Source organism: Marmota flaviventris, chromosome 10 (assembly GCF_047511675.1).
Source record: "Marmota flaviventris isolate mMarFla1 chromosome 10, mMarFla1.hap1, whole genome shotgun sequence".
In the NCBI taxonomy this organism is placed as follows: domain Eukaryota; kingdom Metazoa; phylum Chordata; class Mammalia; order Rodentia; family Sciuridae; genus Marmota; species Marmota flaviventris.
Window position 1 is genome coordinate 40,702,523 of NC_092507.1, and position 27,875 is coordinate 40,730,397.

General features: G+C 37.3%; 1 protein-coding gene and 1 pseudogene across 7 annotated transcripts in view; one reads left to right on the forward strand and one right to left on the reverse strand.

Moving 5' to 3' along the window:
• Nucleotides 1-27,875, forward strand: part of Osbpl9 (oxysterol binding protein like 9) — a 138,255-nt gene that overhangs the window by 56,371 nt on the left and 54,009 nt on the right. For 5 of the 7 annotated variants that reach the window (XM_027944920.3, XM_027944917.2, XM_027944918.3 and 2 more), the window contains exon 4: nucleotides 9,034-9,110. In XM_027944920.3, coding sequence (XP_027800721.2) covers nucleotides 9,034-9,110 — 77 coding nt within the window. Of the gene's footprint in view, nucleotides 1-9,033; nucleotides 9,111-25,870; nucleotides 26,005-26,057; nucleotides 26,140-27,875 lie in introns of those variants that run through there. The other 2 variants (XM_027944922.2, XM_027944925.3) reach the window with 2 other exon arrangements.
• On the reverse strand, nucleotides 3,725-4,419 carry LOC114100272 (surfeit locus protein 4 pseudogene; annotated as a pseudogene).

Sequence of the window (27,875 nt, forward strand, 5' to 3'; positions counted from 1 at the left end):
CAGCAACAATAAAGTTTAAGAGTTTAAATCTGTTTCTTGTGGTTTGGCTTGTATGAATTACATAGGAAGAGTGAAATTTTTAAAATTCTCTCAGGTTCTTACTTATTCAGTCATACATAATTTAGAAAATGTGACTGTATAAGTAATAAAAGAGCTAAGATTTTAAAATCCTGAATATGCAAGTATTTTACCTACTGTTTTACTGTACAAAGAACCTTTTTTTAATGAATGCTTTATCATTATTTCCTGCAAACAAGGGAATTTTTCATATATGCTGAATATAGCTATTAACATTGGAAGTGTTAGCATGAGGAAATCAACACAGATGCATTTAATTTATTTATTTATATGTGGTATTGAGAATCGAACCCAGTGCCTCACACATGCCAGGCAAGCACTCTACCACTAAGCCACAACCCCAGCCCAACACTGATGCATTAATACCACCTAATCCTTAGACTCCATTCAAGTTTCACCAGTTGTTCTAATAATGTCCTTTATAAGCAAAAGAATCTAATTTAGAATCACATGTTACATTTAGTTGTTTTGTCTCAGTTACTTTCAGCTTGGAGCAGTTCCTCAGTCTGTCCTTGAATTTTATGTAAGCCTTCACACTTTTTTTCCTTTTCCTTTCTTTGTGTGTGTGTGTGTGGGGGGGGGGAGGTGATATTAGAGATGGAACCCAAGGAGCCTTTTACCTCTGAGCTACATCTCCAGCCCTTTTAAATTTTTTGTTACTTTTTTAAAATATTTTTAATTGTAAATGTAAATACTTGTATTTATTTATTTTTATGTGGTGCTGAAGATCGAACCCAGTACCTCATATGTGCTAGGCAACACTCTACCACTGAGCTGCAACCCGCGCCCCTCTTTTTATTTTGAGACAGGAAGGGTCTCAATTGCCCCAGCAGGCCTTGAACTTGTGATCCTCCTGCTTCAGCCTCCTGAATAGCTGGAATTACAGGTGTGTGCCATCATGCCTGGCAAAAACTTGACACTTTTAAAGATTATAGGCCAGTTATTTTGTTCCCAATTATTGTTTTTTTCCCCCTGATGCTTCTTCACAATTATATTCAGATCACACATCTTTGTAAGAATCGTAAAAATGTTAGTGTATTCTTATCATAGGATTTGAGTTTGTTCAGTTGGTGATTTATAATGATGTTCTGATCATTTGATTAAGGTGATATCTGCCAGACTTGTCTTAGAAAGTTTTATATTTTTCCATGCTTTATTAATATTTTGTGGGGAAATTTTTAAAAAATATTTATTTTTAGGTGTAGATGGACACAACACAATGCCTTTATTTTTATGCGGTTCCACTGCTTAGCCACAATCCCAGCCCCTGTGGGGAAATATTTTAAAGTTACCATTTCTTATCAAACTTCCAATTTGTGTATTTGATAGTAACTCCTGTTTTTTTTTTTCTCAGTGGATTATAACTTGCTAACATTATTATTTATTTTGGTGCTCAGTTCTCAGTTTGACCAGTAGTATCCCATGTAAGCTGATATCTCTATCCTTTTGACATGTTCTTAACATAAATCTCTAAATATATCCATACTTTCTGGCACCAAAAGATATTTCAGGCTTTGTACCATCCCTATTCTAATTTTGGAATCAAACCACTTTTCTAAAAAGCACACTAATTCCTTTTAGTAGAGAAATTTAGAAATGAAAACCTGTTGCTAGGTGTCACAGCTCCCAGCCCTTTCTTTGGGAGCTAAGAAATATGAATGTTACTTCCATACGTTTGAGTATGGTAATGTACCTCCACACCCATATTGAAAACAATGAAGTTATACTGATACTAACAGTTCTAGTCTAACACCATGGAAGTTGTTCTGATTTTTCCTCCTTACCATATTTGTAACTCCATTTTTCAAAATGAGAAATGCTTTTTCCTTGTTATTTATATTTATTTGATCAGTCCTTCAGTATGTCATTTTTTTTAATCATCTGCTTCTCTTTGGAATGCCACCCTTACTCTATTTGGCCTTGGCAACCTGTGTCTGGCTGACCTTGTTCCCCACAATGTGCATACCGCCTTCACTTTTCTTGGGCTCGACTTCCCATGTTGGACTTAGCCATCGTGTAGAGCCCGTCTTCATTTTGCTTTGGGCTCTGATGTTCCATGCTTGATCTTCCCTTTGCTTGTTGAGATATGCTTTGTCTTCATCCTGCTCAGACTCTGACATCCTGAACTAGACCATTGATCCATTTGATATAATGCTTTTAACTAAATTATATAGATTTTCTAATGTCCCCTTTCTGTTTTAAGATTTGACTTACTGTTCCACAGAATCATTTAGTTGTGACAGTTCCTTAGTTTTTTCTTATCTTTTATGACCTTGTCATGTTAGATGAATATTGGTCAACTATTTTGTAGAATGTTTTTCATTTTTGGTTTACCAGATATTTTCTCATGATGAGATTGAGATGATGTATTTTTGCAAGAATACAATAGAAATAATATTTTCTTCTGAGATTGGGAGAGGGGTATGTGATGTTAACCAGTCTTATCACTGGTAATGTTAACTTTGTGTTTGGGGGGTAATAGTTTCTTTTTCTTTTTTTTTTGTGGTACTGGGGATTGAAACCTGGGCCTTATGCATGCTAGTTAAGTGCTGTACCACTGAGCTATACCCTCAGCTCTGGTGATGTTAACTTTGATGATTCAATTAAAGTGATGTCTGTCAGATTTCTCCATTGTAAAATTACTACTTTTTCCTTTGTATTTGGTAATACCTGAAAGAAATACTTGAAAACTATGCTAATTTCATCAAACTTTCCACCTCCAACTTTTCCCACTGCTTTTAGCCATTAGTAGGTCTTGCCTGATGTTGAGAGCCACAGCCGAAGGGGCCCCAGCAAACTTCCAGCTGCCAGCAACCAGCTGCCGGCTGATGATTGGCTCACAGAGATATTCTGTAATCTTGTCCACCCGGATGCAACCCATGGTCCTAACTGCCAAGGCCTGAATCAAAGGATTGGGATCTTCACAGTCCTTCACAAAGCTGTTGACAGCCATGATGGCCATGTCTGGCTGACTCTTGGCATAATTCATCAAGTAGAGATACACAAGTTTCTTCAGTTCCAGGTTATCAGTCTGCATACAGTTCACTACATCTGGAAAGAGAGAGCATAGGATTTGAATCTGCTATGAGATCCCGTAGAGAATCCAGAAATCCCTGATCTTCCACCATCTGGGCATTGATATCATGGTGTTTTGCCACACAGACTGCTGCTGTTTTCCGAACATAGGGGTCTTCATCCTTTAAGCACTTGCGGAGGGGCTCTTCTGAATAGCCTCACTGATTATAAGGTATTACAATGCAGGGGCAGAAACAATGTTGAAGCCACTGATTCGCGTTTCAACCAGGGAGCTTCGGGGTGTGAAGTCTGGCTGCAGCATCCAAAACCATTTAGTAGTTTGAGCTAAGAATGTAAACTTAAAAAACAAGAGGGAGGCTGCTCTGAATGATACAGATGTCTGCTCACAGTACAGCTTGAAGTCCCTCACCCCAAAAAAGACTCGAAAACAGGATTGAGGCCACAACCCACTGAGCTGCTCATGTCAGGGGCTGGCCAGGTGACTGGCCATGCAGCTGGGCAGCACTCAGCGGTCAGATACCAGCTTGTGGTTCCAGAGCAGATTTTGCCCCCAATTTTCAGGTGTCTGCAAGTAAAGTTCTCAAACATCGGTGCCTTTACCAAGGGGGGGAGGAGGGAAGAGGACATGGAACTGCTGGCAGTTTGTTGACTCCACCCTGAACCAGTCCACAAGGGCACAGGTCTTGGCCAGGTAGGGTAGGGATCTGCCTGTTACCACTCTTTCTTCTTTTCATCCATGGAAACACCCCCAGGGCCCAGAGCCACCACCAGGAGCAAGTCTCCAATCACCGACATGGTCTGGAAGAAGTCGTACTTCAGGAAGTCATGCATGGGCTTATAGACTGGAATGGTCCAGAAGGCGTTGAAATACACATTGATAGCAAACAGCCAAACAACAAGAGTCAAAGCCGCCAGCTTGGTTTTAAAGCCAACAGCCACCAAGATCATCAGAGCTGTGCCCACGATGTTCTGGATGATAGAAAAGAAGCTGGCATCAAAGTGAAGGAGGGTCATGAACATCAGGACCAGCAAGACCCTGCCTCCGAGCTGCATGTACTGCTTGGGAGAGCTCTCACGCATGGTGGGGACACCTGCAAACATGCTCTTCCCTTCCGAACGGGACTCTGCTAAGAGCAGCAACAAACCTCCTCCCAGGGCCAGGTTCCTCATCAAAAACTTCAAGTCCCACAGAATGCTGTAGGCGATCGTCTGCAGTGCTATGATTCCGAAGAGCCCAAAGCAGGCTACTGCACGAAGTTCCTGCTCAACACCAAGACACAGCCAGCTGGTCGGCGAAGTCCTGGGCTGTGCCCATCAGGTCGTTCTGGCCCATGGCGGTGGCAGGCTCGGCTGGCTGCTGCTCGGCGCTCGCTCTGCTGGCTGCGGCCTCCACAGGAAGTGCCAAACTTCCAGCTGCCAGCAACCAGCTGCCGGCTGATGATTGGCTCACAGCGGCCCCAGCAACATCTAGCTGATTGGCTCCTCTGCGGTGATGCTCATTGGGCTGTTTCCCTGCCCTTTCAGACCACGGAACTGCTCATTGGGGGACTTTTTTGGCTCCGCCCACGTGACCCAGCCAATCGGCCTCAAGAGCAGGAGGATTGTGGGAGGTAGAGAGAAGCTTGTGTGGGAGAGAGAGGCTTGTGGAAAGCCGGTGGTGGCAGTTGAGGCTCTGAGGGTTTTTCCTGAGAGGCTGTTTTGTTTGGCGTGTGTGGTTCTAAAAATAAAGTTAGTTTCTTTTGACAAGTGGCTCCTGATTGTGCCCAGCCAGACTGCAGCAGCCTGCAGTAATTATTACAGTGATGTTGGTCTAGTGGTGATTTTTTAATTTCTCTCATTCTTTCTCCCTTATTAATTGTAATTCCTTTGAAAGAAAAGATATCCCTTCTCCCCATTTCTATATTCAGTTTTTTTATATGAGTATTGGTCTCATGTATATTTGCTATATTCTATGGGTTATAGTTCAGTGCTATCTGGATTTGTTTTTTGTTTTGTTTTCTTACTCAAAAAAAATTTTTTTTGGCACTATGAATTGAACCTAGAGTCACTTTACAACTGAGTTTCAGTCTGAGTCCTTTTTATTTTTTATTTTGAGATAGGGTCTCACTAAGTTGTTGAGGCTGGCTCTAAACTTGGTGATCCTCCTGATTAACCTTCCCACATCATTGGAATTACAGGTGTGCACCACCACATCTAGCCTTGCTCCAATTCCTTAGTCTTCCAATATCTAGTCAAGATACTGTTTTTCAGAACTGCTTCATGTCTTAGTTATCATTAGCTGCTACATAACAAATTATCATAGGTTGCATAGCTTAAAATAGCAGATATTTATTTCTTTCAGTCTGGAGGCTGGGAAGTTTGAGATAGGGGTGCCAGTGTGCTAGGTTTTGGTGAAGGCTCTCTTCCAAGTTGCAGATAATCAATTTCCCCTTGTGTGCATATTGTGGAAAGAGTGAGAGCTTTCTGGGGTCCCTAATACCATTCAAGAGAGTGCTACCCTCATAACCTAAATACCTCCCAAAGTCCCCATCTCCTAATACCATCCAATTAGGGTTAGGCTGTTATTAGATATTTAGTTCATAATATTTTCTTCTTCACATCTTTCAGAGTGGTTGTCTTACTCATTTGTATTTTTAGGTTAATTTTTTAGGTAAATTTTTTAGTTTTTGCATTCTATTCTTCATCTCTTCTTACCTTCCTGGTTGGCTTTCATCAGTTAATTTGTGGGAGGGTATGTGAAACCTTACTGATTCTAAGATTTTGAACATATACCAAAAGATATATTCAGAAAAGTGTTTCTACTTCCTTAACCCTGCTCTCCTGTTCCTATTATCTCTGGTTTTCTATCCTTTCTTGCTAATGACTTGTATGTAATCAATTTCTTTTCTCTTCCCCCCCCACACCCATACACAGTGGGGATTGAACCCAGGAGCTTTACCCCAGGGCCTTACCAAATCGCTTATGACCTCACTAAATTGTTGAGGCTGGCCTTGAACTTGGTTCGTTCTCAGAATCCTTCTGTCTCAGAATCCTTCTGTCTTTGGAATTTGTAATCCCAAATTGCTGGGATTACAGGCATGCACTACCACATCCAGCCTAATTTCTTGTTTACTCTTGTATTTCTTTTATAGGAACAAGCAGACACATGTGTATTTTCTTTGGTATCCTTATTTTTTACACTAAAGCTGCACACTTTGATTTTTTTCATTTAGTATTGTATCTGGAAATCACTCCAAATTATTCTAATGGAATCTTCCCTATTCTTTTTTTTTAACCTGCATAATACTCCAAAGTTTATTAAATGCATACTCTGTGTGGGTATTTAGAGTATTTTTCAGTATTTTGTAATTACAAAAAGTGTGACATTGAATAACCTATCTGGGGTTTCTAGGACTTCTGAAATCTGTGGCTTAATGTTTTTCATAAATTTTGGAAAATTCTCAGCCAAATGGTACTTCTGTTCTCTCCTCTCTTTTGTCTGCTTCTGGTATTTCAGTCACATGCATGTTATAGTATCTTACCCTCTGTGTTGCTTTTACCCTTTCTTCTGTGTTTTCTATCCCTTTGATTCACTGTCTATTGTTTCAATAAGTTTCTTGTAGTCTCTCTTCTGGTTCTCTATCTCTTGAATTGTATTTGATGTTAAAATAATCCATTGAGTTCTTAATTTTGATTATTGTATTTTTTTTTGTAGTTGTGTATGGACAGCATGCATTAATTTTATTGGTATGCAGTGCTGAGGATCGAACCCAGTGTCTCACACATGCTAGGCATGCACTCTGCCATTGAGCTACAGCCACCGCCCATGATTATTGTATTTTTAATTTAGAATTTATAATTGGTTATTTTAAAGATCTAAATGAGAAACAAAACATTTTTGTCATTTACTTATTTTTTATGTATTATTAGTTGTAGATGGACACAATACCAGTATTTTATTTATCATTTTTATCCGGTGCTGAGGATTGAACCCAGGGCTTCTTCACACATGCAGCAAGCGCTCTACTACTGAGCTACAACCCTAGCCCATTTTTGTCATTTATAAAATAACCTGGAGCTTCTGTTGATGTTTTTGGTATGTTTTTTTTAAATATTTATTTTTTAGTTGTAGTTGGACACAATACATTTATTTTATTCATTTATTTTTATGTAGTGCTGAGGATCGAACACAGGGCCTTGCACATGCGAGGCGAGTGCTATACCACTGAGCCACAATTCCAGACCCTGTGGTAGATATTTTATTTGAAAAATTATCTATAGAAATATAATTCATCTGATCTCTTACAGAAAATATTTTAATTTGCTTTTGCTAACTAAATAGGTGCCTGGAGTCACTAACAATCTGGGAGTCATTTTAGTCTATTCAGGCAACAAGATTTTTCTAGTCCCTCCTGATGACCAAGCAGTTGTTTTGCTTTACCCTTAATTTCAAGGCACAGCCATTGAGGATCCCAATCAAAACATTGGCCATTTACCAGAATTCCTGCTGTAGATGGGCCCTGGCCTCTAACTTTCAGTTTGAAAAGACTTCTTTTTAAAAATAGACTATTTTGGGACAGTTTCAGATTGAGCTGAAAGTACTGTTCTCACATATTTCCTGCCCACACACAATGAGCCTTGTAAGTGCATTGTCCAGTCTAATGATTCTTTTCTTCAAATTTCTCATATCACCAGGCAAAAAGTGGCCCTAAGTACCAGGCTTATCTTCTAGATGTCTGTCCTTTCCCATATCTTAGCCTGATAATTCTTGTTGGTGTCTGATGCCTTTGACCAGATTTTTTTGCCTTTTCATTTAAATCCAATTTATTTATTTATTTTTATTTTAATATTTTATTTCTTAGTTTTCGGCAGACACAACATCTTTGTTTGTATGTGGTGCTGAGGATTGAACCCGGGCCGCACGCATGCCAGACGGGCGCGCTACCGCTTGAGCCACATCCCCAGCCCCAAATCCAATTTATTTTTTGAGTGACACATAAAAACAAAAATTGTGCATATTAGTGAACTAAAGAAATGTTTTGATATGTGTTTACATTGTATAACCATTAAAACAGGTTAAGCATATCTTCTCAAGCATTTATCATTTCTAACACTTTTAGAATTCTTTTCTCTACCTTTTTGAAATGTATATTATTGTTATCTAGAGTCACCCTGCTGTACAATAACATACCAGAAATTCTTGCTCCTATCTTAGTAAAACTTAGTATCCATTGATTAACTTTCTCCCAACCCTTTCACCCCTTATTTTTCCCAGCCACAGGTAACCCTATTATACTTTCAACTTGTATGAGATTATCTTTTTCAGATTTCATACGTGAGTGAGATCATGTGGTACTTGTCTTTCTGTGCCTGACTTACTTAACATAATGATCTCCAGTTCCATCTGTATTGTTGCAAATGATAGGATTTCATTGTCTTTTTAATGACTGAGTAGTATTCCATTGTGCATATGGACCACATTTTAAAAATCCATTCATCTGTTTGTGGGAATCAGTTTTTTTTTTTTTTTTTTAAGTATTGTCAGTATAGTTTTTCTAGTTGTTCTCAGTGGGAAGGTTGGTCTGATCTATGTAACCTATCTATTAAACACAGTTTTCTCTTTGTTATATTTTTTGCAAGTAGACTGCATTTCTGCTTAAATATTAGATCTATTAGATATTATAAACTCAGATAAGACAGATCAAGGTAACACTGTTAGGGGAGTAGCACAATTAAACACCTCTATTAGCATTATGGTCTTAAAAGTTTGCTTTCAAATATGGAGATACAGTGTAGAAATTATAGTTTTAATTTTTATTTTATTTTTTTATGTGGTGCTGAGGATCAAATCCAGGGTCTCACATGTGCTAGAAAGCTCTCTACTGCTGAGCTACAACCCCAGCCCCAAAAGTTTTAATTTTTTATTATCTCTTATTCTAGCTCGTGATGCTGATGAGCGAGAGAAGTGGATCCATGCTTTAGAAGAAACAATTCTTCGACATACTCTTCAGCTTCAAGTAAGAGTCTTTACATGACTTCTGGATAGTTTGTTAGGTGTGTGTGTGTGTGTGTGTGTTTTCTGTTTTTTTTTTTTTTTTTTAAATAACTGATATGATATAATAATAAGTTGCTTATTCTTGCTTTTATGGTATTATCATACATTGTAAAGTTATAGTCCTTTATTTTCTTCTGTTTTCTGTAGGACAGAGTATTGATTTTTGTTTAGAAAGAAGATAATATAATGCAATGTTAAAAATGAAGTGCTGTGTTAATTTGCCACAGTAATTGTTTTTTTCATTTACTATATTTTAATTGTCTTTGTTTCTTTCCACATTTTTATTGGTTCATTACAGTTGTATATAATAATGGAATTTGTTGTTACATGTTGTACATGCACGTAATGTAACAATATAATTTGTCAGATTAATTTTTTACTTAATATCAATAGTTGTTATTGATATAATCAAATTATAGAATCATGCATGATAATAGGTAAGTGCTGAGAAGTTGATCTCATTTTCTCATTAATAGGATTTGGCTATTACCACATGCATTGATTAGTATGGCAATACTAACTGGGATAAAAGTGAAAGAAAACTCAACCAAAAATGGATCGAGGAAAAAAAAAGAGAAGCCGATTTAGTTGAGGTTTAATTTGAAATAGTTCCTTAAACAACGTTGTGAGGACTCAGATTCCCCATCTCTGTTTCTAGATTCCATTTCTTCTGTTTTGGGGCTTCACTTTCAGATAGGTTTTCCCTTTGTGTTGTTAAGATGGTTGTAGCAATTTAGTCGCACATCATAGGAACTCTGAGTCCATTGGGGGCTCTTGTTCTTTCTGGAGCTCAATAAGATCAACAGGTGCAGTGCTGATCACCTTAGCTTCAGTCGTTTGTCTGATCCAAATTAATCACAATTTCACAATCATATGTTCTACCTTGGAGCTAGGATGTTATGGGCTTCATCAGAAACAATTGATAGTAGGGTAGAAGATGTGTCCACCTTACCCCATCCCAGAGAGTAAAAATAAGGGAAAAAACAACAAATCTCTCTTCTACAATATAGAAAATACTCATCTATGTTTATTCTCCAACAAAAGAGCTTATTTTTATGGCATATAAAGGATTTCATTTTATTTTGATTTAGAGGATTGAATTGTAGAAAACTGCTTTATAAATTTTTCTCTCTACTTAACTTTTGTCCTACACCCGGAATTAGCTTCATTAGATAAGATGTATAAGGAACTTCATGTTGTACAAGTTGTGAGGTCCCCATCACTTGAAAGTATTCAAGTAGAAGCTTAAAAACATTTTTTGAGTATGTGGTTATTCAGGGACAATAAGACATTACTATGGAGTTGAAGTAGTTACTCTATGAGTTATGTTTTTTAAAGCAGTTTCGTGGTCTCCATGGTTTTTTTTTACCCCTTTAATTTAGGGAGTTTTTTAAAAATACAGCATCATTTCAATAAATTTGTGATTCAGCAAGTTGATAAGTGTTTAATAGTAATATTAGACTGAATGTGGCAGATGAGATTTCCCCCACATTTGGTTTAGACTGACATATAATTCTGTCAATGATCTGTTTTCAGGCTACCAGTACCAATATTTCTGCCACTGTATCTCTCTTTAAACCTACACAAATGCTGTTGCTTACTTATGTTCTTCCAAATAGTTTTAAAATTTCTGGCCTCTACATCTGTATGATGTTCTTAATCTTTGAATGTCTTTTGCCCTTTTCTTCAAGGTCTAGTTCAAAACTGACCTCTTCTGTGGAAACTCCACTGATTGGTCCTCCTCCCTTGGCATCCAAGTTCAAAGTGATCTCTTTCCTTTGAATGTCATAATCATTGCACAATTCACGGAGTCCTTACCATATTCTTCTTGTTTACCTTTTAAAGTATGTAGAATTCACACCTTTCTAGTTAGCATACAGACTCCTTAAGGTCAGATACTGACTTTGATAAGATTTTGATAAGAAGAGCATTTATGTATCTTTTCCAAATTTAATGTACAGAGAGGATAAGACATTTAGAAATATGGAATTAAATGTTCATTTAAGTGACCAAAGAGTCTCTTCCCAGAGGAAGGCAAGTGTGGTAAAGACGTTTGCTCTGGAGCCAGAATGTCTGGTTTGTATCCCAGTGTCATAACTTACATTTAACCATTAACACTTAACTTACTGTTTCTGAGTTCCAATGTCCTTATCTTTAGAAGGACAAGAAATAACCACTTAATATGAGTTGTTGTGACGGTTAAATGAAATTAAATGTAAATTGGATGAAATAATGCCTAGCTATAGTAAGAACTTGATAACTGTTAGTTGCCATTACTAATAAAACAGCTACTGCCATTTCCTCTGCCAGTGCCTGGTATTCTACTAGTGCTCAGTAAATGTTAGTTAAATGAAGAAATAATTGAAGGAATTAATGAAGAAACAGATAGATTGCTTTTCCATGCTGTTATTGAATACTTTGAGAATATGACCAAAGGGACTGGTAGTTCACCAGAAATACCATTAAATCTGTGGGTGAAGCATCATTATGCAAAAAGGAGATGTGGTAGAATTGCAGTCATTAGCCTGTAATCCCAGTGGCTTGGAAGGCTGAGGCAGAAGGATCATGAGTTCAAAGCCAGCTTCAGCAACTTAGGGAGGCCCTAAGCAATTTAGCAAGACCCTGTCTCAAAACAAAATATAAACAGGGTTGGGGATTTGGCTCAGAGGTTAAGTGCCCCTGGGTTCAATTCCTGGTACAAAAAAAAAAAAAGATAGCAGTTATTATAAGGCTTGGAAAATAATAGAAGCAATGCAGAGGCTTTATTCAAAGGACAGTCTTCAGGTATGATAATTACATGTATGCCAAATCTGTTCTAGAAGAACATGAATTTAGTATTTAAGGTACATTTATAATAGTAGCTGAAAAACCAATCTTTTAATAGTATTGAGATACCTTGATTCATGTGTCTAACTGGGTGTTCAACCCCAGGATTGCAAAACCCCAGCATACTGTTTATTAATCCCAAAGAACTTGGTGGACTCAATGGAAAGGGTTTGGACATTTTACTACTGTGGAGGGCTACATCACACCTACAAGCAGGAGAAGTATATAGGATAGGTTGCACGTGTGGTATGGAAATGGGTTTCTTTATATGTTTTGTGAGTATATTCTTCTATTTTACAACCAAGTTTGCTCTGCTTTGATCCCCACCTAAAGACTGGAGGAGATAAGGGAAATGGTTAGTTTCTGTTTCTCTCATCACATTCCTTAGACTTTTTTATCTCACTGCTTGGAACAATAAGCATTTCAAGGCACTGAATAGTGTTTACCCCAATAACTGAGATTAATAGGAATTTTTGGAGCCTTTTTTCTTGAGTGTTAACCTGTTTCACCGAATATTAACTTTTTCAGACATACATTTCAGTTATCTCATTATGTAAAGATCTGTTACCACAACTGTATTATTTCCCTTGGACTCATTAGATTTTATTTTCATGTGATATAGAAAAGTAGGTGTTTGTTTTCTCTCTTGAAGCCCTTTGTTTCCCAAAGGAAATGATTGCAATATAGATATATTCCTTCTTTCCAGGTAAAATGGTGTGGAGAAGTAGTCAGTTACTTGAGTTTCCTATGTCAGAAGAAGATGCCTCTGAGGGTTGTTGCTATTACTGGAGGCAGATGAATTTCTGACTTCTAAATTGGTGCTTAAGATTTTTTAGAATTCAATTTTAAAATAAATTCTGTTGTATTAGTAATAGCTTTTCTATCTTGAACTCTTAGGAAGGAACTAAGAACAGATGGTCCAGTTTTATAGATAACTAGAGGTTTTTCCTTTAACTGCCAGAAATTTATTTTAACTGTGTGTTTTTATGGAAATCTTACATATTTTTTCTGCCTTTTCATTGTAGAAAAGAAAAAGCTTTGAAGTAATATATGTTTAATCCAGAATGTATGGAGAACATAGAAACTTTATTTATTCAGTAAATATTATCAAGCATTTACTGTATTCCATGTACCATGGTCCATGCCTTTATGGAACTCAGTCTAGTATAAAGAAGAAGCCATAATGACAATCAAACTTTAAAAATCTAATAAAGCAAACATGTAGGTAAGACATGCTTCTACAAAATTTTAATCTATTAGAAGTATATAAAATATAAGTAATAGGGCTGGGATTGTGGCTCAGCGGTAGAGCACTCGCCTAGCACAGGCAGGATCTGGGTTCGATCCTCAGCACCACATAAAAATAAAGGCATTGTGTTGTTTCCATCTACACCTAAAAAATAAATTAAAAAAATATATATAAGTAATAGCTTTTCCCAAGTTTTTCCTCTGGAGATAAATATGTTTTTCATTTATTAACTTCCTAACCCTGATGTAAAGTTATAGTACATAAATGAAGAAACATTTAAGACAAAGAATAACTAGACAACACAAAGCAATTTTAGTCATCTTGTGGCAAGGAATTGGCTATTTGGTATTAAATTTGGCAACTCAAGTGTTTTTTTGTTTTGTTGTTTTGTTTTTTTTTTTAGTTGTAGATGGACACAATATCTTTGTTTTATTTATTTTTGTTTTTTTTAATGTGGTGCTAAGGATCAGACCCAGTGCCTCGCGCATGTGAGGCAAGCACTCAACCACTGAGTGACAACCCCAGTCCCGCAACTCAAGTGTTTTTAATGAAATTGGAAAGTTGTTTCAGAAAGGTAAGTGACCAGTGCAGAGTGTTACCTGTAAATATTCAGGCACTTGGGGCTGGTATTGTGGCCTAGCATGAGCAGGACCCAGGTTCGATCCTCAGCACCACATAAAAATAAAGGCATTGTGTTGTGTCCAACTACACCTAAAAAAATAAATATTAAAATAAATTCAGGCACTAGGGCTGGGGTTGTGGCTCTGTGGTAGGGTGTTTGCCTAGCATGTGTGAGGCACTGGGTTCAATCCTCAGCACCACATAACAATAAATAAATAAAGTCATTGTGTCCATCTGTAACTAAAAATCATTCAGGCCCTATTACTCATAAAATGTAACTTTAAAAATTAAAGGGTACTGAAGGCCCATATACAAAACCATTACTTCCTGTCGCTCAGTTTTCTCTGTTCTGCTCCTCAGCCTAGCCAATTTTTTTCCTAGTGTATTGTGCTACATTAGTAGCATGATAGCTAGCATTTAATTTTTCAATAGACATTTTAAGCTCCTAAAACATGGCAATCCCTGTGTTACGAAATGCTGAGGATACATTGGTGAGCAAGGCATTGCACTGTCACGGGCATCTTGAGTTTGTGTAGAATGTGTTCACTCTAATCTTGAACTAAATATTTCTTTGTTTGATAATCCATTAAGATTTGCATGCAGTTTACCAAGTTTTGGAATATAGTGGCCTTAATCATGAGGTGCAAGGACTTTTACTATATATGCCAAGTGGTATATTTATTCCACCTGGCTAAAGTTTCTACTTGGAAACCTATTAGCTGATTTCAGTTTTGAGATTTCTGGGAATCAGACATGCAAAATATTGAAGCTATATATCCTGCTTCTGAGAATTGTCTTTTAATGTTAATCTGCTTCAGAAAAGTGGCTTGTATTGGTGAACGAATGCCCAGGGAAAACATGATTTGACTTTAAAAATATTTATTTATTTATGTATTTATTTAAGAGTAGTTTTAGGTTCATGGTAAAATTGATCAAAAGGTACAGAGTTTTCCTGTGTATCCCCTACCTCCAAACATGCATGTCTTCCTTGATGACCAAGATTTTCAACCACAGTGGTACATTCATTACAATTGACCTACCCTAACACATCATTATCACTCAAAGTACATAGTATATGCTTGGTTTCATTCTTGGTTGTGTTTGTGAGTTTTCATAAATTTCTAAAAACATCTATTTATCATTACTAAAAATTCTCTGTACTACACTTATGTATCCCTCCCTTCCCTTACTTCTTGACAACCACTGAACATTTTACTGTCTCCATAGTTTTTCCTTTCCCTGAATGTCCATTTCTGATGGATTTCTTTCCCTTAGAAAAATAGATCCAAGTTTCCTCCTTGTCTTTTTATGTCTTGAATACCTCATTTTACTGCTAAATATTCATTCTAATCTTGAACTAAATATTTCTGTTTGATATATTAAGAATTGCATACAATTTACCAAGTTTTGGAATATGGTGGCCTTGATCATAAGGTATAAGGACTTCTCCTATATGCCAAGTGGTATATTTATTCCATGTGGTAAAAGTTTCTACTTGGAAACCTAGTAACTGACTTTATTTGACTTCAGGATGTACCAGCATGTCTTGATCCATTCATTCACCTACTGAAGAACATCTTGGTTGCTTTCAAGTTTTGGCAATTATGAATGAAGTTGTTATAATTACTATGTGCAGGTTTTTATGTAGGCGTGTTTTCAACTCCATTGGGTAAATACCAAGGAATGGCTTTTCAGTGTTATGTGATATGAGTATGTTTAATTTTGTAAGAAAACACCTGTCTTCCAAAGTGACTATATCATTTTATATTCTTGCCAGCAATGATTGAGAGTTCCTTTTTGTTCCACATCCTGGTCAGGATTTGGTGTGGTCAATTTCCCAGATTTTGGCCATTCTGTATGGTATATAGTAGTTTTTATTTTTATTTTAATTTTTATTTTCCTGATGACATATGATGTGGCACATCTTTTCATATGCTTATTAAGAGTTCTCTAATATATTTTGATTAGTAGTTATTCATCAGATACATCTTTTGTAAATATTTTCTCCCAGGATGTGGCTTCTCTTTTTATTCTCATCAGTTCTTTCTTTCAGGCCTGGGGTAGTGTATCTGAAAAATGATTGCCAACCCTAGATAATCTATATTTTCTTCAGTATTATCTTCTAGGAGTTTTATGATTTTGTGTTTTACGTTTAGATCTGTGACTCATTTTGAGTAAAATTCTGTGGGTGAAATAAGGTCTTGGTCTGGTTCTTCTTCTTCTTTCTTATTATGGATGTCTAATTGTTTCTGCTCCATTTGTTGAAAAGTCTATATTTCCCTATACTATTCATTTTTCCTTTTTGTCAAGGAATAGTTGACTACATTCATGTAGTTCTGTTTCTGGGCTGTCTATTCTGTTCCATTGACCTATTTGTTATTATTATTAATATTTGCCAATTCTACACTATCTCAATTAGTGTCAATTTTCAAGTTCTGTTCTCTTTTAATATTGTGATGGCTATTCTGGATCCTTTGCCTGTCCATATAAACTTTAGAATCAGTTTGTTGATATCAATAAAATAACCTTCTTGGATTTTGATTGGGATGGCATTTAGTTTGTAGATCAAGTTGGGAAGAACTGATCTTAAAGGCATAGTGTCTACCTATCAATGAACATGGAATATGTCTCCATTTATATAGTTCTCTGGTTTTGTTTATCAGTTTTATAGTTTTCTTCATGTGTCGGGTTTCTATTCTTGAGACTAAAAGGCTCAGGGGTCACTCCAGTTGAACTGGGCTAACTGGGCTGCGCAAAATAACCACACAAGAGATACAAATATCTTTTTGTTGGGGGTCGCTGTAACAGCTTGCTAGCAATGATTGAGAGACCCTTAAGGGTCCGAAGAAAAAGAGAGAGCGAGAGCAGGCGCTGACCCCTTTTATTGAGGAGAAGCTATTCAAATGAGGCAAGGGGTCAGGTTTCAGGGGGCTGAGTCTATCTTCATGATGTCCACTGCCAGCAGGTTGACTGACACCTGGGTAGGCCACACCCAAGGACACAGTAAGAGAAGGGGACACACACACAAGGCACTACCATGGAAGATTCTATCCTAAATAGGGCAGGGGATTATATTACAAAGGAACAGGTGAGCATAGCTTCACCTGTGGGGCTGTAACAAGACACACTCATGCACGAGACACTGACCCTCGAACCCAAGAAGGGTGGGGAAAACTCTGCCACATTTCTGTGACTGAGCGCCTCAGCATGCAGCTGGGGAGTGTGACTCAGTCACATGTAAGGTTGGTCTCCCACATTCATGTATGTTCTAATCTTAGAGGGAAAACTTTTGGTTTCTCACCATTAAGTTTGATGTTAGCTCTAGTTTTGTTTGCTTGGTTGGTTTTCCCCATGGTGCTGAATCTTGGACCCAGAGGCACTTTACCCCTGAGCCACATCCCCAGCCCTTTTTATCTTTTATTTTGAGACAGGGTCTCACTAAGTTGCTTAGGGCCTCCATTAATTGCTGTGGCTGGCCTTGAATGTGTGATCCTCCTGCCTCAGCCTCCGGAGTCACTGGGATTACAGGAGTTGATTGGCTTTTTGTAGATATTTTTCATGTTTTGGCAAGTTCCCTTTTCTTCCTCATTTACTGAGAGTTTTTATCATGGATGGGTGGTGGATTTTTGTCAAATGTTTTTCTATATTTACTGATATGATCTAATTTTTCTTCTTTCACCTGTTTATGTGACAGATCATATTTATTTATTTTTGAATATTGTATCAGCCTTGTACAACTGGGATAAATGCCATTTAGTTGTGAATGTTTCTTTTTTTTACATTGTTGAATTCCATTTGGTAATATTTTGTTGAGGATCACTATTCATGACAGATACTGGTTTATAGTTTTCTTTGCCTAGTTTGAGTATTAGGATTATGCTGGCCTCATGAGTTAGGAATTATTTCTTTTGCTTCTGTTTTCTTGAAGTTATGATAGAGAATCAATGTAATTCTTTCTTAAATATTTGGTAGAATTCACTAGTGAACCCACCTGGGCCTGGTGCTTTCTATTTTGGAAGATCAATTTCTTTGACCCAGTATAGACCTGTTCAGATTTTCTATTTATTCTTGTATGTGTTTTGGCACATTGTCTTGCAAGGAATTAGTCCATTTTATTTAGGTCCATTAACTTGTGAATACAGAATTGTTCATAGTATTCATTTATTATCTTTTTGATGTCCGTAACATCTGTTATGATGTCCCCTTTCATTTCTGAAATTAGTAATTTGTTTTCTGTTTTTTTTTCCTTACTCTGTTCAGAGACTTACAAATTTCATTTCTAAAAAACCAGTTTTTGGATTATGTTGTTTTCTGTATTGGTTTCCTGTTTTCAATTTCACTGATTTCTGCCTTCATTTTTACTATATTTTCTTCCGCTTATTTTGGATTTCATTTAATCATTATTTTCTAATCTTATAAGGTAGAATCTCAGATGATTGATTTTAGGTCATTTTTCTTTTCTGATATATGCCTTTCAATGCTGTAAATTTCCCTCTTGAGCACTGCTTTCATCATATAATACAAATATTATAAATTGTGTTTTTCATTTTCATTTAGTTCAAAATAATTTCTCTTGGGATTTCTTCTTTGCCCCAGGTATTATTTGGAAGGGTGTTGTTTAATCTCATGTTTGGGATTTTCCAGCTGTCTTGATTTTAGTTTAATTGTGTTATGGTCTGAGAGTAGACAGTATCTGATTTCTCTCTCTTCAATTTTGTTTGTGTGTTTGATGGCCCAGAATATAGTGAATCTTGATGAATAGTCCCTGTGAGTTTGAGGAGAATGTGTATTTTGCTGTTGGGGGAAGTAGTTAATACATGTCCTATATCTAGTCAATTGTGGTATTGAGTTCATCTATGTCCTTATTGGTTTTTTTGCCTGGGGATCTGTGCATTTCTGATAGAGCAATATTGAAGTCCCCAACTAAGACAGTAGATTCATTTGTTTCTCCATGTAATTCTATTAATTTTTGCCCCATGTGTTTTGATGCTCTATTGTTAGGCATACACATATTAAGAATTGTGATGTCTTCTAGATAGACTGTTCCCTTCATCATGTTATAGCCCTCTTTTATGCTTGACAACTTTCCTCTCTGGGAAGTGGGCTTTATGTGAAATTAATGTAGCTACTTCCACTTTCCTTTGGTTGCTATTAACCTGGAATATTTCTCCATCCATTTACTTTTAATCTATATATGTCACACACTTTTTTTCCCCCCTTCTTCCCATAGTGGGTGAGCAGTGATGCTAGAAATCAAACCTAGGGCTTCATGCCTATGAGGCAAACTCTCTACCCCTGAGCTACATCCCTAGCCCAGCCCCCAAGAGAGGCCGGTGTTTTTCTTTCTTTCTTTTTTTTCCCCCCTCCTGTGATTGAGTCTCTCTCCCTATGTTGCCCATTCTGGTCTCCAATCCTTGGAATCCTGTCTTAGCCTCCAAGTGCTGGAACTCATGGCATATGCCACCACACTTGGCATGTCTTTATATTTAAAGTAAGTTTCTTGTAGATAGCATATAGTTGAGGCTTATAGTTTTGATCCACTCTGATAATTTTTGTAATTTAATTGGTACATTTAAATCACTGCCATCAGATTGATTACTGAGACAGTTGAATTAACATCTACTATATTTACTACTATTTTCTATTTCTACCGAATGTCCTTGTTCTTTGTTTCTGTCTTCCACTTCCCCCCCTGCATTTTGTTGCTTTAATTAGGTTTTTATATTATTTCATTTTCTCTCTTTTTCTAGAGTATCAGTTGTATTTCTTTTAAAAATTTTTTCATTGGTTGCCCTAGAGTTTGCAATATATATGTACAACTAATTCAAGTTCGCTTTCAAATAATACTATACTATTTCACAGGTAGAGTATTTTAGAATAACAAAATAATCCTAATTCTTTCCTTTGATCCCTTATATCATATGCATCTTTCATTTCACTTATGCATAAGTGTACTTAAACGTACATACACATACATACACATCAAATACATGATTACTATTTTGAAACTGTTATTTATTAGATGAATTAGGAAAAATAAAAGTTTTCATTTCCTTCTCTGATGCTCTTTTCTTTCTTTATGTAGATTTGAGCTTTCAATAATTTTCCTATTCTTTTAATATTTATTTCAAGGCAAGTCTACTGACAACAAATTTCCTCAAGTTTTGATCAGAGTAAGTCTTTATTCTTCACTTTTGAAGGATAATTTTGCAGGGTATAGAATTATGGTTTTAAAAAAATTATTTAAAAAAATTAAAAAAAATAATAAAAAAAATTTTTTTAGTTGTAGTTGGACACAATACCTTTATTAATTTGTATATAGTGCTGAGGATCGAACCCAGCACCTCACATGTGCTAGATGAGTGCCCTACCACTGAGCCATAACCACAGCCCCTAGTTTCCTTTTTCTTAAATCCCTCAGTACTTTAAATATTTCTTTCCAGTCTTTTCTCGCTTTTATTGTTTCTGTGGAGAAGCTTGATGTAATTCTTATTTTTGCTCCTCTGCAGGTAGGCTACCCTCCTCCAAATTCTTTCAGGTTTTTTTTCTTTGATATTTAGTTTTTCGAAAATGATATGCCTAGTTTGGTGTTATCCTGCTTGGTGTTTTGTGGGCTGCTTTTATTTGTGGCTTGGTGTCTCATATTTATTTGTGGAAATTCTCAGTCATTAGTTTCAAAAGTTTCTTTCTTCATTTCTTCTTTGGTATTCCCATTAGGTATGTTATAACTTCTGTAGTCTTTCCATGATTCTGTTATTTTCCCCCTCTGGGCTTTCCAAGTTTTTGAGGTTATCTACTAATATCCTCAAATTCAGAGATTATTTCCTTAGATGTGTCCAGTCTACTAATTAGTCTATCAAAGGCATTTTTCATTTTTATTGTGTCCTTTTGTTTTTTTAAGCAGTTTTAAAAAATACCTTATTGCCCATCTGTTCTTGCATGCTACTTTGTCTATTAGAGTACTTATCATGTTAATCAGTTGTTTTTAACTTCTCATTGTAATATTCCAATATCCCTGCCATGTCTGAGTCTAGTTTTGGTAACTGTCTCTTCAAGCTATTTTTTCCTTTTTAAGGTTCTTATAATTTTTCCTTGATAGCCAAATACATTGTAAGGTGGTGGTAAGGTGTGGGTGGTGAAGTATGTTGTAGTCTTGTGATTGGGTCTTATGTCTTTTAGTAAATTTTGTGAACTTCATATGTGCTTCTTAAATCCTTAACCCGGCTCTTCTCTCCCATAGGTAGGACAGGATGGCTAGAGAGGGTCGGAGTTGAGTATTTACCTTCTCCCACATGGAAGCCTAGAAGAGAAGCAAGAGGAGATTTTACTCTAATTAATATCAATTGTGATGACAGTGTAGAGCTCTGAAGGTGAAACTTACAAAAGCACCACCCCCATCCCAATACTTGATCTCCTAGGAGTTTATATCTTTCAGATTTGTCCACACTTCCAGCATTTGTAAATTAGAGATCTGATTTCCCTATAGCCCATGCTGGTTACCATGGAAGTTGTGACTTGTGTGTTCTGCTCATGTAAGTTGTGATTCTGTATATGTGTTTCTTGGTCTCCTAATTTGGAGGGCAGCAGTTTGGTGCCTGTGCTTCTTTTATAGATCTAAGAACTGTTGATTTTCAGATTGTTTAACATTTTATTTGTTAGGGCAGAAGACTGGGACATTCAGGCTTCTTCCATACATACCAGACTGAAAACCCCAAAGCTTCACTTGATTTGACTTTTTAAAATTTTTTGCCTCTTTTTTCCTTCTGTTGCTACTAAAAGTATTTTGTCATCTATGTTTGAGATGACATTAGAATAGAATATGATTTCTAGTTAAACATTTTTGGGGCTTTCTAGCAGAAGTAATATTTTTTAAGGTAACATGAATTTAAAATTCAAAGAATATATTTAAAATTTTGACTTTTTCCTATATTGATTTTTATACTTCTTAATGATCATATTCTGTTCTCCCCCATCCCAAACAACCACAAAAATAGTTCTATTAGTTCAAAGATAAGTGCTGTTTTAGTCAGCTTTTTTGCTGCTGTGACCAAAAGATCTGATAAAATCAACATAGAGGAGGGAAAGTTTATTTTGGGGTTGTTTCAGAGGTTTCATTCCATAGATGGCCAACGCTAGTCCTCAGGGATCAAGGTAAGGAAGGACATCATGGCAGAATTATGGAAAGCAGCTGGAAACATTATACCAGGAAGCATAGAAAGACAGCTCTGCGGAATAAGGACAAAATATGTACCCTTCAAAGACATGCCCCCAACTATTCACCTCCTCTAGCCACACCCTACCTGCCTACAGTACAACTCAGTTAATCCCTATCAGTGGATCTGCACTGATTAAGTTAAGGCTTTCATAGCCCAATCATTTCACTTCTAAACTTTCTTGCATTGTCTCACACATGAACTTTTGGGACACACCTTATATCTAAACTGCAAGTGTTAACTTCTGATTCATAGGTTGGAAATTACTTGCCATAAGTTGGTTTTAGTCATTTTTTTGAAATAACTTATAGATTTATTTAAAAACATTTGAGTTGCCAAATTTGGTTATAGCTTCTTGGCACACAAAAAAATTGCTTTATTTTGTAATTAGTTTTCATTTTACAAGCTCCATCTTTTATGCATACTGACTTTACACCAAGATTAGGAAAATGAGAATTACATGTCCGCAACTAATAACCCATCTATAGTGTTCAACTGTGCAAGCATGGATTTTGGACTGGAGCTGGGACCTCTTTAACTATTTTACTGTAACAGTTTTTTACACTAAGAAAAACTTAGTATTATTGTTGGGAGACAGTCATAGATCATATTCTCTATTGCCATTAACATTTGTCTATAAATAAGAAAAACTAATGCTAATTGGCCCCATTAAATTTTTACTAGAACTTTAAATATTTACACTATACTATTAAAAAGTGACAATGTCTTAGATTTTGATACTAACCCCTAATGATGGTAATTGGAGATTTGGAGGATACTTTTTAAAAAAAATCTTAACACTTTGCTAGGCATTATTAAGTACAATGTCCTTGGTGACTCCATGGTCTTTCTAATTGGGAAGACATAAGCACATGAAATAACTGGTAAGCAAGAATTATATAAATAAGCATTATGTTTCTTACAGGGTCAAGCAGTACAGTACATAGACAGAATCAGAGATGTAGACGACTTCTCCTCCTCCTCCTCCTTTTTTTAAAAATTCCGCCTAGAGAACCGTTGGATCAGCTATTGTGGAATTAAGTCCCTGGACTACCCAGGTACAACATAAAATATTAGAAAGGCAGATATTAAACGAAAATTTAAAAGAGTATAGACATTGTCCTTGTTCATCTGGCAAAACGAATATATTTCTTCCTCTATCACTGCTTATCATTGGATATGTTTATTTTTAGAATAAAAATAGGTAATTCATTGTTGATATCTTCCAGGCATTTTATTAAATACTTATGATATAGTGTGAAACAAAATCAGACAGGATCCCACTTCACTAACTTATTACACTTAACATAAGCATTAATTAAAAAAAATAACAAGTAGAAAGCAGAGTGGTTGTCTGGATTGATTTCAGAAGGTCATGAGGAAAGTTTTAAAGTGATAGAAATACTCTATTTCTTTCCCTTTTTGGGGGGGAGGGTGGAGTACTGTGGTTGAACCCAGGGGCCTTTTTTGTACCCTTCAAAGACATGCCCCTAACTATTCACCTCCTCTAGCCACACCCTATCTGCCTACAGTACAACTCAGTTAATCCCTACATATTCAGCTTTTATTTTTATTTTGAGACATGGTCTTGCTAAGTTACTGAGGACCTTGCTGAATTGATGAAGCTGGCCTAGAACCTAGCGATCCTCCTGCCTCAGCCTCCAGAGTCACTAGGATCATAGGTATCTGCCACTGTGCTTAGCTCTGTTTCTTAATTAGGTGGATACATGGGTGCATACCTTTGTCAGAACATTTGTGTTGTACATTTAAAATGGATACATTTGGGCCCGGGTTGTGGCTCAGTGGTAGAGTGCTTGCCTAGTATGCCTGAGGCACTGAGTTCTATCCCTATAACCACATAAAAATAAACAAATAAAATAAAGGTATTGTGTCCATCTTAAACAAAAATAAAATGGATACATTTTATCATGTAAGTTGTCATTCAATAAAGTTGATTAAATGTAGAATTGTAATTCTGGTAAGAATCTTACATGGTCTGACAACATATAATGGGAAGAACTGACATGGGCAAGGCAAGACACGATAATGAGTAGAAGTTAATTAATTAAGAGTGGAGTTGGTGTCAAGGAGATAGTATAAAAGACAATAGTATGTGCCTAGGTCCTGAAGTTGGAAAGTCCTTGACAAATTAAAGAATACTGAAAGAGGTTTTGTGTGGAAGGCAGAAAATAATGCAAAGGTAGGGCGAAACCATGCGGGTCTTTGTTAAGTACTGAGTCATATCCTATGCACTGTGGAAAGCAGTTGACATTTTTTTTTTTTGAATAATTTTTTTAGTTGTAGATGGACACAATTACCTTTATTTATTTTTATGTGGTGCTGAGGATCGAACCCAGTGCCTCACACACGCAAGGCACACGCTCTACCACTGAGCCACAACCCCAGCCCAGCAGTTGACATTCTTTAATTGGTGGTGAGGTGAGTGATGAGGAGGCTACTGAAATTGGTTATGGAACTAGTCTGGCTATTTTGTATTGACAATGAATCTGAGGAGCTAGGGTAGATTCAGCAAGACTTTAGTGAGGATATTATTCCAAGAGGCCAGGATCTGTAATAGGGTGGTGGTGATGGGGAGAGGGAAAATTGAGGGTGTATTTAGGAAGAAAACAAATGACAGAACTTGGTAATGCACTGAAAGTGGAATATGGGAGGTTTGTCAGGAAGACTACTAGGTTTATGGTGTAGGTGCTAGGGTGGATGGTAGTGGTTTCATTTACAGAGGTAGGTAGCTGCGCTGGGGAAATACCAGACTTTTAAAAGAGCTGGTAGGGGAAAGAAGAGTGCACTTGTATTGGACATTTTGAACCAATTTACATAAAAAAAAAAATCTTTAACATTGAGTATAGCAGTGTAGCTTATTTATTCAGCTAGCACTTACTGAGCCCTTAGTGCAGTACTGTGCTATGTGTTGTAGAGGGTAACAGAACTACAAAAGTACAAAATAATAATTGGATATGTTGGAATTTAATAGAGGCCTGGGAGAAGTAACCACAGAGAAAAACAGAGCAGAAAGGAGATTGCCCTTCAGATCATTTATGTCCCTGATTTCCTGAATTTTGGGTGTTTCTCTGTCGAGGTCGTCTAAGCCCAAACTTTAGATGTAATTTTAAGTTATGCCATCTGGATCTTTGAAGAATCTTCACAAAACACCTACATTCCTTATGGAGCCACGGCACAACAGCAGGCCCATGGAAGCCTCATCGATTAATAAAATTAAACAGGCATCCCGAGCTTTTGTTTATTGATATACAGTAGTATGCTTCTCTCCCGCCTTCCTCCACCCCCACGCGACACAAACAAACTTTCAGGAAGCAAAATCATTATCAAGATGAAACTTCTGGGTCCAGGCTCCATAGTTACCTATAGCTGCCAAAATGCTGAGGTGAGTGTAGGTGAAGCATTTTTACCGCTGTGACCTGATCCTTCCTCACCACCCAATGGGGCGCCCCGCGGCGAATCCCTGAAGCCAACCTGGGTCCCCGTGAGCGACAACTGTCCTTGCCAGGTGCCGCGGTGCATTTCTCAGGAGGCGCCCAGGCTACGTCGGGAGGCAGCAGCAGCTCGCCCTCCCGCCAGGACAGACTTGCTCCTGCCTTTCCACGCCGAAACTGGCCCAACCGCCAATCGTCAGCTGCTCGCCTCCCCTCCAGCAGGTGACCCATGGCCAATCGCCAGGGGTCTCTTTGCCAGGAGCCGGCAGGGCCAGCCAATCGGGGCGGTCCCTAGGCCGCTGCGCGGGCGGGGCGGAGGGACGCGGTACCCGGGGGGGGACGGGCTGAACCTCTGGCTGGGCCGTCTGCGCCGCCGCCCGGGGATCGGATCGAGGGAGTAGAAGAGGGGTGCGCAGGAGCAGCCCCCGCTCCCGCCCCAGGAGGCACCGAGGGCGGGGGCCTCAGCGAATGGCTTTCTTGCTGGCCACTTGCCGAGTGAGTAGACCCCGAGGGTCTGGGAGAGGGGCTGGTCCCCACCCCTGAGTCCCCGGGGTCCCTGCTGCCTGCCCTGGCAAAGGCCAGAGGCGCCAGTGTGGTGCTTCCCCTGCCTCCTTCTCGCCGCCCTTTGGGGTGAGTAGGACGACGTGGCTGCCCAGGCCCCTCTTCCTGGGGAGTTCTCACTTCCTCAACAGTGATGGGTAGAAGGAAGGTTGTTGGCCTCCAAACCCGGCTTAGGAGGGAATCGCTTTCCTTTTTTTTTTTTTTTTAAATCATTTTTGTGGAACTCGTTTTTCTTTTAGAAAGCTGACTCAGAGTGTAATTTTAAACATAAAAGTTAAAGCTTTTTTATCCCCCCATGGAAAGCTTAAATTTGACCAGTTGTCCACTAATAGGATCTCCAGTTGCAAACCAAATTACTTTTTGATGTTTTGCTTTAAACACTGTGCTCTTGCTTGACCCAGTATTTTTGTGTATAATTATGGGTGCTATTTTTTGTATGTGTATGTGGTGGGAGGTGGTTTGTGCTTTTTTGGGTATCTGTTGCAAATATATCGAAAACTTTGGTATAGTTTTATGGGGTTCACTTAACAACTTGAAGGGTAGATTTTAGGTTCTCAGCCTGCCTTAGTGAAATTTGCTTATAATTAATAGACTAGGAAGCAGTTTTGAATCGTGTCCTTTTTTCTTGGCATTTATATTGTATATTTAACAAGTATTTTTATCTTGAAAGATTGAACAAGATAAATTCTTGCTAATTTGAAGTAAGTTTTTCCTAAAATATTTTTTTTAGTTGTAGCTGGACATAATATCGTTATTTATTTTTATGTGGTGCTGAGGATGGAACCCAGTGCCTCAGGCGTGTGAGGCGGGGTCTCTACCAATGAGCCCCAGCCCAAACTAACTTTTGGTTTTGTTTGTTGATCAAACTGTTTAACTTCTTAGATGTGTTAAGGAAATTAAAGACAAATCAAGTAATTATTTACTAGCATCTCATTGGTGAAGCTGGGAGGTATTTTTTTTTCATAGTTTTAAGAGTTTTTGCAGTGAATAAAGTTGGAAATTCTCAATTATTTGTGAATCTTCTCACAAGACATTGCTTATATTAAACAGAGTAAGTGAGAAAGCTCTTTAACGATTAGTATCAGCATCTCTGATTTATTTTTACTTAGAAAAAATAAATTTTAATATTTGTATTTTTGGTGTAATGCAGCGCAAGAGACTGCTTCAATAAAAATGCCACATTTCCTTTCCTAATCCTGGAAATTGTTAAGGATGCTGTTGTTTGTATGTATATGGGGAGGGAGATGGTTTTATACATCACTAAAAACTCAGATTTTTAGTCTGAGTGCTTAAGTGAACAACAAGAAAGATAAGAAGTTTTGTTTCCAAGTGTCCTGAGTTTGGTTTGTACAGGAATGACGTACTTGAAATGCCCTTTAGTATTATCAGAGGCTGCAAAGATCATTGGTCACATCCATTTGGTATTTCCAAAGTTCTAGGTGATATGCAGGGTTTTTTTTGTTTTGTTTTGTTTTTTAATATGAAGAGATTGTGTTCAGTAGTAATTTAACCACTCAGCCATTCCCAGTTGATTTGAAGATCAGCAGGGAATTTAGTTGAGTGCAAATTTGGTCCATCTATGAAAGAGCATTGTGATATTACCTGATTGAAAAATCATGCAGTTGTCTGGCTTATGGGCTGTTGATTGAGAGAGAGGATGATGACAAGAAAACAATTTATCATCATGCTTTTATTCTACAAAGCAAATACTAAGATGTCCCCTATATGTTGAGTTTGTTAATATCTAAACACTGTAGACCAATAATTGATATTTATGCCAATGATTTTGATATAAAGGAAACATT